This window comes from Dendrobates tinctorius, unplaced genomic scaffold (genome assembly GCF_039654945.1).
Source record: "Dendrobates tinctorius isolate UK_male_01 unplaced genomic scaffold, ASM3965494v1 ptg000105l, whole genome shotgun sequence".
Taxonomy (NCBI): Eukaryota; Metazoa; Chordata; class Amphibia; order Anura; family Dendrobatidae; genus Dendrobates; species Dendrobates tinctorius.
This window is the reverse complement of record NW_027361773.1, coordinates 1,020,287-1,033,962: the sequence shown is the minus strand read 5'-3', so window position 1 is coordinate 1,033,962 and position 13,676 is coordinate 1,020,287. Positions and strand designations below refer to the sequence as shown.

The 13,676-nt window shown below is 38.7% G+C and overlaps 1 protein-coding gene across 3 annotated transcripts in view; it reads right to left on the bottom strand.

The window, feature by feature from the left end:
* Positions 1-438: 438 nt before the first annotated feature.
* Positions 439-13,676, bottom strand: part of USP6NL (USP6 N-terminal like) — a 267,801-nt gene continuing 254,563 nt past the window's right edge. For all 3 annotated transcript variants that reach the window (XM_073588992.1, XM_073588991.1, XM_073588990.1), the window contains one exon: positions 439-5,302. In XM_073588992.1, coding sequence (XP_073445093.1) covers positions 3,909-5,302 — 1,394 coding nt within the window. In that variant the 3' untranslated portion in view covers positions 439-3,908. The remainder of the gene's footprint in view (positions 5,303-13,676) is intronic.

The window sequence follows — 13,676 nt, the reverse complement described above, 5'->3', positions numbered from 1 at the left end:
CCTGAAACACAGCCATCTATAAACTGAGATTTTGGTTTGGATTTTATCATGTCATGTGGCAAGGCTCGTTAAAGGGTCAATATTGACTTGTAAGATTGTTACTTCCAATAGGTGGCTCTACAGTTCTAGTCCTCTTCCTCTCTGAAGAGGTAATTTGCATATTGTAAACCTGGGAAACTATTGAACTTGTAACGCTATTTAACGTAGATGAAAACTGATCACATCATGACATGAAGAAAACAGACACAAGGATGAAAATTTGAAGGAAAAAAAATCTATTTTTCTGGAAGAAATTCTGACGATGTCTCATACGCAAGTCTGCAGACGGCCTGGAAATTGAAGCAAGGTCTTGTGTCACTTTTGGAGTACCATTTTCTGCCATAATCTATTTAGAACAAGAAAACTTAACGTTTGCAAATAAGAGACACAGTCTGTAGGTACTTAATAATATTAATCTTTAACATATTAAAAATACAGTCACATTAAAAACAGTTAAAAACTGTCGCGGACGACATATGAAAATAGTGTGTATATATTTATACATTAAAATCTACAATATTTACCATCGCTGGCAATTTTTTAAGGAGCAGTGTTACCAGCTCAGCACAGTATGTTGTATAGCTTGATTAGGAATCACAGGTCTGCAATTAGGACACGAGTATTATTACAGTCACATTTATGTACAGTGTATTAGAATTCATTTCTGTATTTCTGGAAATAATCAGCAACACAGACAACTAACAATGATCACAAAATAAAATACACTTTTATCATTTGTTGGGATGTAGTGCTCAGCTAGCTGTTCCAGCCTTAAGGCTAATTCCCACAATAAGCTTTTGATGTTGCGGATGTTCTGCACCTATTAAGTAAATTATGTTAGAGGTTTCATTTCTTTAAGTGCTTTTTTACATACGTTTTTAAGGCTACTATTTTTTGTCTTTTGTTGCATGTCATGTTTGGCTTTGACAAAACTTTCTTGATCGTGTCATGTGTGAATTATATGATTTGTTACGTTTCCGCCACGGAAAAACACTAAAATTGTAAGAATGTGTTTTAGACACGGTGAAAACACACAGCATCAAAAACTCACAAATCACTCATTGTGGGCACACAGCTTACTGCTATGATAGGCCGTACACATCGACCACTCATGGCTGACGGTACTACGGCACACATCTAACTAGTTTCCTTTTTTTTCCTAAAATTTATTACAACTGTACCTTAAAACTTGAAGAAATAAAAATGCATCTTTTCTGATCCAACTTAAATACTTACAGAATATGAAAAACAAACATTAACACTTCTATGTAATTAAGGTATTGCGTGTTCCCTGCAAAGAAACATGCCGTTGGTGCAGTACTACTTTGGTTTATGACACTGCCAAGCGAAAACTGAAATGACTAAAATTATACTCTTCTTCTGGAACTGTTCAAGAAAGCGGAAGAAAAAAAAAAAAAAAAAGAAAATCAAAGAAAAATGTGTCAATCAGAAGTAGGTGAAAAACCCACTCAGCCCAGCACTTGGAAATAAAGCAGACAATTCAAATTGATTTGCCTGCTCTTAACTATTAGTGTCATTTCGGCACACAATGCATTGCTTTGTAAAAGGTGTGATAGTGTAATGATAAAACAGCACACATTAAGCCATTAAAAGCCAAGGCACACAGTGAAAGACACATGCTGATAAAACAGAGTGCATGATTGCTGAAGGCGGGGAGAGATTCATCTGAAAGCACGTATGAAAAAGGAGCACGCAGAAAAATGTCAACTATGGAATGTTTACCTATTTAGCGAGTGATCGCAAGGTGTTATGGCCTTACACAAAGGGGTGTAATTAGAGGGGATATTGCTACAAACAGACGTTTTTATTCAATTTCATAGAGATGATGGCAACATTGCAAGTGTTATGCATCTGGGGGAAAGAAAATGCAATACGTCAGTGATGTTAAGAGGAATATGCACTAAATGCCTCGTGGATCATCATGGATGGGAAAAGAGGTATGTGACCAAAAAGGCACAACACTCAATACTGCAGCTGCAGTGTAGAGATGTCACCTGTGACTGACCAGCTGTCTATATACTATACTTTGTATACTAACCTCACATCTCTGCAGCACAAATACTATGCTGTCTCGCCTAGAAAAAAAAAAAAAAAAAAAATTAAAGTTTTTTTTATCATATTCAAAGCTGTATTATCTGTGGGGATCTGGTCGATAGGACTCTTCCGGATAAGAACCAGGGTCCTTGAGTATCCTATACACATAAAGCAGTGGTGCACATGCGAGTCCACCACTCCAATTCCATGGCAATGCCTAAGATAGTAGTCTACACTGTCCCATAGACTTTGAATGGAGCAGCAGTGCGCATGCTCAACCTCATGCAATACGAGGGAATCGGGGATACCGTTATTTGTGAGCAGCTGAACACTTGTCACCTATTCTATGGATAGTGGATACATTTTGGTTATTGGACAAACCCTAAGGGTACGTTCCTATATAGCATGTCTGCTGTGGATGTATCAGAAGGAATATCAGCAGTGGAATTTACCACTGCTGATATCATGGTGAAAAGGCTGCATGTAAGCATTTATATGCAATGACCTCCACAGGATAAATTGGTCAATTTATGCTGCCGATATGATATTTTTGCCAGAGTGTGCATGAGATTTCTTAAAACCTCAATCATAATGCTGGCACTGTAAGACATCAGATTTTCAACAAGAGACCACGCAGTGAAAAATCATGCATTTTTGCTAAGTGAGAAACACACCCTTAAAGTTTAAAACAAACCAATACAACTAGATTCAATTGCAGTAATACAAAGAAATGCAGCGTTTTACCATCTTCCATACGCATATAATCTAAACTCACTATTAAGGAGTACATTTCCCAAAACTGCTTTGAATTCTGTCAATGATCATAAGGGATTTTCTGTGACTTTAATTTGGACATTCTGACCTTATTGCATTAGCTTTTGTTTTGCATGGGATGCACTCAACACCTACATCTCACAGCTGGTACAGCACTTTCAAAAATCAATATCGGTAAAGTGCATAGTGTCAAATGGATACAATAAAGCATTTTACAGCGCGAGTAGGCTGGAGTTGTTGGAAGACACACCATTAAGACTAATACAACCTAGGCAGAATCTATAGCAGCTGCTGCTCACTGTTGAAGCACTAAGAAAAGTTTTTTTTCACCAAGTACAGAACCATCATTAAAAGACTGCAGGGCCTGGTTATTGTTAGCCATCCCATGCATTAGTCGTTATAATACTTTCATGTACTGTCTGCAGGAACACAATAACCCTCGCAAATGCAGATCTCCAATATCTCAACAGAAGAACGTCGAAGAACTCACCTGGAGTTTACATTAAAACTTTCATTAGTCTGAGGCATATCAAAACATTTGATAAAGCTAACACAAGTAGTAGGCACATCTTAATTGACCCTTAGCTAAATCTGTATACAGATGTACTGTAGAAAGTAATGCCTTAACTGCAGAGAGGTAACAGATTTCCAAAGTTCGTAATATCCTGGGAATAACCCCCAAATGTATTCTTATATAAAGAGAATACTTTCAAAAATTTCATCATAATCATTGGTCGCATTACTTAAATCTTTTAAATAATTTCTTGAACTAAAATTCATTATTGAGGCACTAAAGTTATGTAGCTACAGAATTAATAAATATATCAGGACAAATATGTACAGAAAAGGCTACATATAGAACATTCTAAGTAACACACAGTTGGCAAGTCCACCAACTTTACTGAATGCTTCAATGTATGTTAGAATATATTGTCCCATTCCAGACAATTTTAAGAGACTCACAATAAGTTCATGCTTGAAATGTTGCTTGTGAAGACAAAGCAACTTAAGTTCACTGTGAAACCATGAGCATTAAAAGTTCACAGCATAACAGACTCATGCATTATCAGTCCATCACGGTGATTTCGAAAGTGCGGTGCTCCAGGTTTTGAATGTACATACTGTGGCGGAGTTACTTGCTCGTTGTGAGGTGAAGTCCTTAGCCTCACTGGGCTATTAACAGATAAGGAAGAAAAATTGGTCACTGGGCTAGAGGGCTGGCAAGAGCCTGGGGATTTCTGCAAATTGGACAAGTAACTTCTAGATGCATCCCGGTTTAATGGTTGTCCAAATGTCCCAAAAGACACATCAGGTACGAAAGTGTGGTCCACTTGGTAATCTATAGGTGGAATAACAATATATCTGTGGTTTTCCCTCTGATTAAAATTACCTAAGTGTAGTGTAGCATGCTCTTCTGCAGGGAGAACTTCAATTCTGTTAGAAGGCGAGGTTACTGGGTTTTGCCTACCAGTAGAGTTCATAGGTATTTTATCTGAGGGAAAATCAAAACTGTTATCATAGGACCTATTTAATGGACCAATCCGGCTTGGTGAATGGTGTTCACTATTTAGTCTACTCATTGAGTATTTTGCATTATTTTGATAAAGTGGTGGGCTGCTGTAAGAGGGTGGTGGTTGTTTATACCCATCACCAGTACCCTGAAATGGTGCTGAACGTCCGGGAGAGCGTGGTTGCATACCAAAAGCTGAATTACTTTCAGTTGCTCTTGGTGGACTGGATCCTTTTGACGGAGTCTGTGATGAAGTGCTAGTAAAATACATCACATTTTTGTCAGAAAAATCTGACTGTGGTCTGGAATCTTCTCCATGATTGTCAAACTCATTTTCACCCCCAGAAACATTATCATACTGCGATGCATTGGATCCTCTCTTACCTCCGGCATCGAACACTCTATTTTTCTGCTTCACTGTTAAACCCCGAGATTCAGTCTGACCTGAAACTCTATATTCTGGTGGATTGCCCCTTACATCACTCATGTGTTTTAGTAGAAGTTCTTTATTTTTGGATTCTGATGGCAAATTCCATTTAGGAGCGATTCCCTTTGAGGAACTGGAGGTTGCATTTGAGTTTTGGTTGGCGGCAGCATGGTCATAGTACTTAACTTTGTCTTGAGTTGGAGTAACAGGCTGAGGGAATTTTCTATTGTGTCCATTTGTCTTAAACTGTTCAGTACGATAGTCTCCAGATTCTCTCTTTATGGATTTCAATGTTGACTTATCAATCGAATTCTTTCTCCTCTTCTCAGTTGGGGAAGCTTGTGGTGCTTTACTTGGAGAATTAACTTTTTCAGGTTTAACTTGGTTTGGAAGCCTGTTGGTACTCTTTTGTCCATTCATTACATGATTTGCAAGTATTTGAACAGGTTCAGAAGGAATTAGACCAAGAGTTTTCTTAGGCTGTTCATCATCTTTGCCTATAATATAAAAGCAAGAAAATATGAATACAAAAAAGCAATAAAATAAGGAGTAAAAAGTTATAAAGCTTTCTATATAAAAATGTGGGCACTTTAAAGGGAACCTGTCAGCAGGATTGTGCACAATAACCTACAGTGTGAGGTCGGTGCCGTTATACTGATCCCTCACTGACATGCCCACTAGTTTGCATAATGAACATAATATACAAAGGATGAGACAAAGAAGGGGAAAGAGGTACATCCAAAATATGGGAACACCAAAAAATAATAAGATAATGAGAAAATACAATCTTTATTTATGACATGTACCCAAAGCAGCAAAAAAGACTTAAAAACAGTTAAAAACACACAATAGAAATCATGTCACAGTCATTTGATACTAACATTGTGACTCTCCCACAACAAACACCCCTATTGCACAAATAATCTACTGCAGGTCACTTCAAATACAATGATTGAAACAGTCAATATATAGTGAGCAATAGCCATACATAATCAAAAAGGCCTTAGAATGTAAGGCAACACACTATTCACAGCACCATGTGAAGGAAAAGATTAAGGGGCAAAAGGATATACTCACAAACCCCTGGGTACCAACTCCCAAAAAGGGGGGAGCAAAGAGTATCAGATACCGAACTATGAGGATAGAGATCTAATAACCCTCAAGCTGAAAAATGCACAAATAGACAATAAACATGTCTAGCATATCCAAAAATTGAAGTGCTGAATAGAGACCAAAGAGTGATGGCAGAGGCCTGCGGGGTGTAGGAGTGGGGGGAGCAAACCCCACACGTATTGCAACAGGCTGTGTGGCTTTTTCAACAGAGAATGAAGCGCTGAAGAGGTACATGCATCACATCATTATATACACAGAAACCATATGATGCATAAGTAATCAAATGAATACTGACCCATGAGGTGGAGAGCGTGGCATGGCGGCAGCCATCTTGTCGGCATTAAAGATATACAAATAAAGTTGTTCACAGGGCAATGACGTCGCCGAGCAAAGCGGCGCGTGCGCAGTAGTGGCAGGGGGAGTTATAATCATACTAGGCATATCGTTGCTAGGAAACCAACCGGTGACGTCGCTAGACAAAGTGGCGCCTGCGCAGTGAGATACTTGCAGCAGCGTCCAAATCGCCAAACAGGCCAGCGCTTGCGCAGCACAAGAAAATGACGTAGCTAGGCAAGGCGGCGCATACAGAGTGAAGGCAGGAAGCAGTGTGATCATACCAAGCATAACGATACCAAACAACTAAACAGTGACGTCACTAAGCAAAATGGCCCTGCGCAGTGAGATGCCTGAAACAGCATCTACATCACTACACAGACAAGCGCTTGCGCAATAGAAATAGAGGACAAATGAACTTGTCCAACACATAAGTGCCAGGCAGAGCAACAGTAAAATCCCCAAATAAACAAGCGCTTGTGCAGTAAGACCCATAAATCAGAGTCTGTATAATAAAAATACAAATATAAATATAGCGCATGCGTCATGAGCAAACTTAGTAGTTTTGGTACTTGTCACAATACTGTATATCAAGCGCATGCGTCAAGGCAAAAAAACGAAGATCTTATTATCACATCCCCATGTTTAAGACAATTTGCGCAGTAGCCAATTCAGGCATAATTACGGAGAACATACAAGATTGTATCATGCAAGCAAAATTCAAGCATCAGAAAATTGACAGTTTGAATAAGAACAAGCAAAATGTGCTTGTTATGAAAAAATGAAAATGTCATGCTGCCATATACGAGTAAATCCACACAGTGGCCCACTGAAATAAATTTTATTTTATGTATATATACCATATATCAAGCGCATGCGCCAAGGCAAAAGAACAAAGATCTTATTATCACATCACCATGTTTAGGACATTTGCGCAATAACCAATAATTAGGGAGCACATATAAGATTGTATCATGCAAGCAAAATTCATGAATCAGAAGGTTGACAGTTTGAATAAGAACAAGCAAAATGTGCTTGTTATGAAAAAATGAAAATGTCATATTGCCATATACGAGTAAATCCACACAGTGGCCCACTGGAGTAATTATTTTGTTTTATTTTGTTTTGTTGGCAAGTTCAAGTTATTGTGAGAGTATGTCTGGCATCAACACAATAGTCGATTAAAGCCCTCATAGAAGGTATATAGAGCAATTTAACATCACACCTAAAAACTACAAACCAGGAGTAAGCACATATGTGTTTAAAACACATGAGTGTCAACGTAAATATGAGCAAATTTAGATTTCAGGTGCGAGGAACAGACATTTAAGAAACCCTCCCAAAAAACTTCACAATGAAAGAGGGCATGTCTTTGAACAACGAAGAACATACCGTAAGTGGAAGATGACAAATCCAAAGATGTTACCAAATTACGAAATCATGAGTATAAATGCTAAAGATGAAACGTTGAAGATACCATGGTGCCATGAATAGTGATGTCATATTAGATGAAACCAAAGCATAAATATCAAAATACAGTTAGATAAGGGAAATAAAACATATATCCCAAAGAACACAAAACACAAAAAAAAGAGAAAGGGGAAATAACCCAAGAAAGTGATTATGTCCATCATGAAAAGACCTTCAAACCATTTAGAAAATCAACAGAAATCTCTGAAGACGAGATCTCTCCTGGGATACATTTTGTCCAGTGTAAGTTATTGGTTTCCTAGCAACGATATCTCTAGTATTATTATACCTCCCCCTGCCACTACTGCACACGCGCCGCTTTGCTCGGCGATGTCATTGCCCTGTGAACAACTTTATTTGTATATCTTTAATGCCGACAAGATGGCTGCCGCCATGCCACGCTCTCCACCTCATGGGTCAGCATTCTTTTCATTACTTATGCACCATATGGTTTCTGTGTATATAATGATGTGATGCATGTACCTCCTCAGCGCTTCATTCTCCCTTGAAAAAGCCACACAGCCTGTGGCGATACGAGTGGGGTTTGCTCCCCCCACTCCTACACCCCGCAGGCCCCTACCATCACTCTTTGGTCTCTATTCAGCACTTCAATTTTTGGATATGCTAGACATGTTTATTGTCTATTTGTGCATTTTTCAGGTTGAGGGTTATTAGATCTCTATCCTCATAGTTCGGTATCGGATATTCTTTGCTCCCCCCTTTTTGGGAGTTGGTACCCAGGGGTTTGTGAGTATATCCTTTTACCCTTTAATCTTTTCCTTCACATGGTGCTGTGAATAGTGTGTTGCCTTACATTCTAAGGCCTTTTTGATTATGTATGGCTATTGCTCACTATATATTGGCTGTTTCAATCATTGTATTTGAAGTGACCTGCAGTAGATTATTTGTGCAATAGGGGTGTTTGTTGTGGGAGAGTCACAATGTTAGTATCAAATGACTGTGACATGACTTCTATTGTGTGTTTTTAACGGTTTTTAAGTCTTTTTTGCTGCTTTGGTTACATGTCATAAATAAAGATTGTATTTTCTCATTATCTTATTTTTTGGTGTTCCCATATTTTGGATGTACCTCTTTCCCCTTCTTTGTCTCAAATATTGTTCTTGAGTACATCTTTGGTGAACTCTCAGGCTGTGCCCTCCACCTGTTTCCAATATTTCCTAATATACAAAGGATGCTGCTCAACAGCTGTAACCTATATAAAACAATTACACCGAGTAGTCTTACTTGTGAAAAGTCTTGTATAAAAGCAATCACATTTTGTTTTCACTATCAAGAGGAAAAGCTTGCTTTGTCATCATTTTGGAGAAAATAAAACAAAACAAGAATTTAGCAATATTTCAAGCTTACCCTAGTCGCAGATCAAAACCTTGTATTTATTTAAGTCAAACCAAAATCAAAACTATAATATATAATTTCTTTAAAAAACAAAAAAAAAACAAAAAAACAATCCAGGTTGACTTTTGGCAAGTGAACATTTCCAGGCAGTAATTCTAATTCTAAATCTATTCAGCTATACAAAAAGTAAAAAAACCTACATAATCTAGTTGTACAATGATTTTTTCGCTTAAAAATCTGAAAAGGACTATAAATGGATTCGATTTTATTTGAATTATAAAGCTTTCTACGTAGAAGACATTGATCATGGCAGTGTTGCTTGAGATTTTCTTTATATGTAAAACTTATGAAGACCTAATTTTTGTAGGGTACATACGATGCCATTCGCTTCACTCTTTATTTACTACAGAATTACTTAAGAGCATATAGATGCAGTGATCCAAGTTCTGCGTGGCTGGACTAATTTTCTCTGGAATGTTAATTACTCAGTACATTCTTTCTTCGAGAAATAATTTGTTAAAACGAAGAGGGGAAAAAAAAAAATCAAAGCCAGTGGCACTCTTCTAAAACAAAGCCTTTTAATATAATCCATCTTTGTCTTGCTTGGTATTTAAATGTATGTCCCCTTTGTTAATAATGTCATTCCTGCAGTTCTTTCAGGAGTTTAGCTTAAGCTTGCCTCCCACTTTTCATGGTTTATGCTGATTTTGGAATTTAAATACCAGGTGAAGTCAGATTTAACACCTGAGCTCACAAATCCAGCAAGTGTGTACACGCACAGAGAGAGAAATCTTAACTAGCAGTGTTACATAAAATATTCAAAGGGGTTCACAGCAGAAATAATTTAGTACACAAAGAAATCTGCTTAAAGAACATCAAGTTCTTAATGGTTAGCTTCATAAGGCTTCTTTCACACTTCAGTTTTTTGCAATCAGTCACAATCCGCCAGGTTTTGAAAAAAAACGGATCCTCAATTTTCTTTTGAGGATCCGTTTTTTTCCCCATTGACTTCCATTAATGGCGGATTGTGACGGATTGCCGTCCGTTGCATCCGTTTTTTTGAGGATCCGCCAAAAGTTGCTGTCCGTCACCATCCTCAAAGATTTGAAAACGGAGCTTGCAACGTTTTTTTCTCTGGCGGATCCTCCAGACACTAATTTAACCCGAAATTCTTTCTGGGTGCCGGACAAAAAAAAATTCTCTCTCTCTCTCCCCTTTTCCAGGCTGCGATTCCTTTAAAATTCTTCATTTTGCGGATCCGTCAAAAAAACGGATGGGTGGCATCCGTTGTCATCAGTTCTAAAACGGATCCAGCATCCGTCCTTTTGGCGGATTTTGACTGATGCAAAAAACTGAAGTGTGAAAGAGGCCTAAGCCCAGAGAAAATATAACAGAAACCCAAGAGCTCCTTGCCTCACAATCTATGATCAACCGCAGTGTCCTGGCCAACACATTTTAAAACAAGTACAATTGATCTCTTAAAGACGACCTTTCACCAAATTTTTCATGTTGAAAGGTGTTACCTGAAAGTTTTCTCTGGTAGAGTGTATATTTTCCTCTCATTGCCCAATCATAAGCAGGCATTGCCACTCAAAAGAAAGAAGAAAATGATCCCACCACAGCTTAGAGCAGATTTCTCAGTGTGTGAGATTTAGAATGTCAGACAACTCTGACCTTCCGGCCTAACCTCTAACCTCCTACATGAGTCAGTGTTGGGGACAAGAGGCAGCACTGCTGAGTTTAGAAGTGTTACATTACAACCCCTTCTATTAGTTCTCTTCCTCTCATAGCATTGTCAGTTCTGCTGTACTGCCCCTCCCCACACTGACTCGGGAAGGAGGTTAGACGAGATCAGAGCTCTATCATTCATTGCATCTCACTAAGTAACCTGCTCTAAGTAATGGTTACTCAGTAACGGTGGGGTTGTGTTCTTCTTTCAACAGTATAATGACGTCTGCTTATGATTGGTTAGGATCATAGAGGGAGAAGTAAATGCTCTCAGTGAAATCTGATATCACCCACCGGGACGTAACAAAAATTAACTAATTGGGAGTCAAATACTCTGCAAAGGAGGAGGTGGATAAAAAAAAACCGGTCCACTATTGCACAGTCACTATTACATTATGTCTACAAGTGTAGGAAAGAAAAAGAACGGCACTCAGGTGCTCCTCGTCTAGCTGTGTCCTGATCACGTCACTTCTTAACAGACCAAGTGACAGTGAAGCTTTGCAATCAATAGTTGGTGCCCAGCATGAAATCAACAACATAAGAATCCAGCAACAAAAGAAAAAAATGCGGCACTCACCAGATTGCAGTGTAACCAGAGTCCTTTATTTTACCATATTTGACAAGGACAGTGTGGAAGAGTCTTTTACTCGAAATGGCCATCGTCCGTCTTTGTTCCCCACATGCCTCTGTTCACCTGCCCTAAAAACCGCTGTCCATGCCGAATATGGTAAAATAAAGGACTCTGTTTACACTATTACATTGTGTCCAGTTCAACATGAAAAATGTGGCGATAGGTCCTCTTTAAATAGTAACACCAGATCTGCAACAGAGCATGCAAGGTTGTCATTGGCAGCAAGGAATATGGTCCATTCTTTCTGGACAAGTAGGAAGGTATGAGACATGTTTGAGCTCCCTACAGTAGACAGTACGGAGACCATTCTCAAATACAGTTGTTTACATACACTACATAAAAAAATCTGCATGTTTCTCTCAATATCTGACATGAAATCAGAATAAGCCTCTCCCGTTTTATGTCAATTAGGATTACCATAATTATTTGCCAAATGCCATATCTATCTATATATATATATCTATATCCACACACACAAACATGTTGTTTTACATATATGTTTCACAGAAGATTGATAAATACGTTTTTTATCCTTGATCTTATGGTTGCATACCGCCCCCTAGTGGCATTACTACTTAGCACTATACTGTCAGTATACGTTGAAGATATTTCCAGTGAGGAATAATCATCTTTATTAATTACAGGCTAGTCAGTATAGCTGAAGTTTAAGACTGTATCCTCTGCACTGTAAAATCAACATTTAGTGAACAAAAAAAAAAAAATCTTCACATTTAAAGGATTTAATAAGATAAGAATTAACACCAAAGCGTTTATTTTATATATCAATGAATTGCTATAAGATATCCCAGTTCAATGTGTACACTTATTTATACTTTCAACAGTAGCAATACAAAGTGTTAAAAGAAATATATGTACCCGATTTCCTGCTACATTTAGCAGCAGCTTTAACGCAAAGATGTGTGTGAGTACACTATATACATAAACACAGTAATGTAAAAGCTATCAATATCTACACATATACACACACATATACATAGAAATACATATGCACATATCTATCTAGATGAATGGGGGAGACGTAACCAGCATGAATGTTCCCTTAACCATCACAGCAAGGATTAAGTCTAAAGAAAGGGCAGCCATTGCTTTTTTTAGTTAAATGTCACAAGAAAGCACCTGCTTTCAGCGCGATAAAAAATTGACACCCTGCTGTAGCATTTAGCAGTCATTATAACGAAAAATAATGTGCTGAAAATTGCAAGTGAAATCAAAGCCTCTTCTACCTCGATGCGAAGGCCGCAATGGGAATAAGGTAGTAGATCACAAAACGCCTACAACTAGAGCAGAAAGTGTGAAAATAGATTTCTACCGCTCCGCACAACACAAGAACGATTCTAGGAGTTACACAGAGCAGTGAATGTCAGAACAACATCTTTTAGGCCACTTCAAAACCAGTCTATTGTAGCCTACATTCTGCATCCCAGGTGGGAAAGAAACAAGACTTAAAGGGTTCATAAAGGGTAAAGGTTTGCTCTGCTATTTTTGTTTTCATGTTAACATGATTTTGGATGGATTTTTGTAGCAAGACATTAGGTTCAAGTGAGGTAGCACTCCCAATTCTCAAGTCTACTCCTAACTAATTTCTTGTACAGTCTAGAGCAAGGGTGGGCAATTTAAATTTTCCCAAGGGGCCACATGAGACACAATGACTGTTGATGAGGGCTGAACCAGCAGGCTGAAATTAATTTCTCAATTTTAATATGTCCAGGATGAAGCTCCCATAGCTCCCACATGTACTGGATGAGGTAGCCATAGCCTCCCCATGTCCAGGATAAGCCCCCCATAACCTTCCCATGTCCAGAATGAGGCCCTCCATAGCCTCCCCATGTCCAGGATGAGGCCCCCATAGCCTCCCCATGTACTGTATGAGGTAGCCATAGCCTCCCCATGTCCAGGATGAGGCCCCCATAGTCTCCCCATGTCCAGGATGAGTTCCCCCCATAGCCTCCCCATTTCCAGGATGAGCTCCTCCCCATAGCCTTCCCATGTCCAGGATGAGGCTCTCCATAGCCTCCCCATGTCCAGGATGAGTCCCCGATAGCCTCCCTATGTCCAGCCACACATCTCATACACATGAAAAAAAAAAAAAAAAAAATAATGACCATCACATACTCACCTCAGTCCCGTTCCCAAGTTGCTCTGCTTCTGCTCGCTGACTCCGCAGTATAACTGATGTGATGACATCATTTCATTGCATCAGCTGTTTCACGTGGATTGGT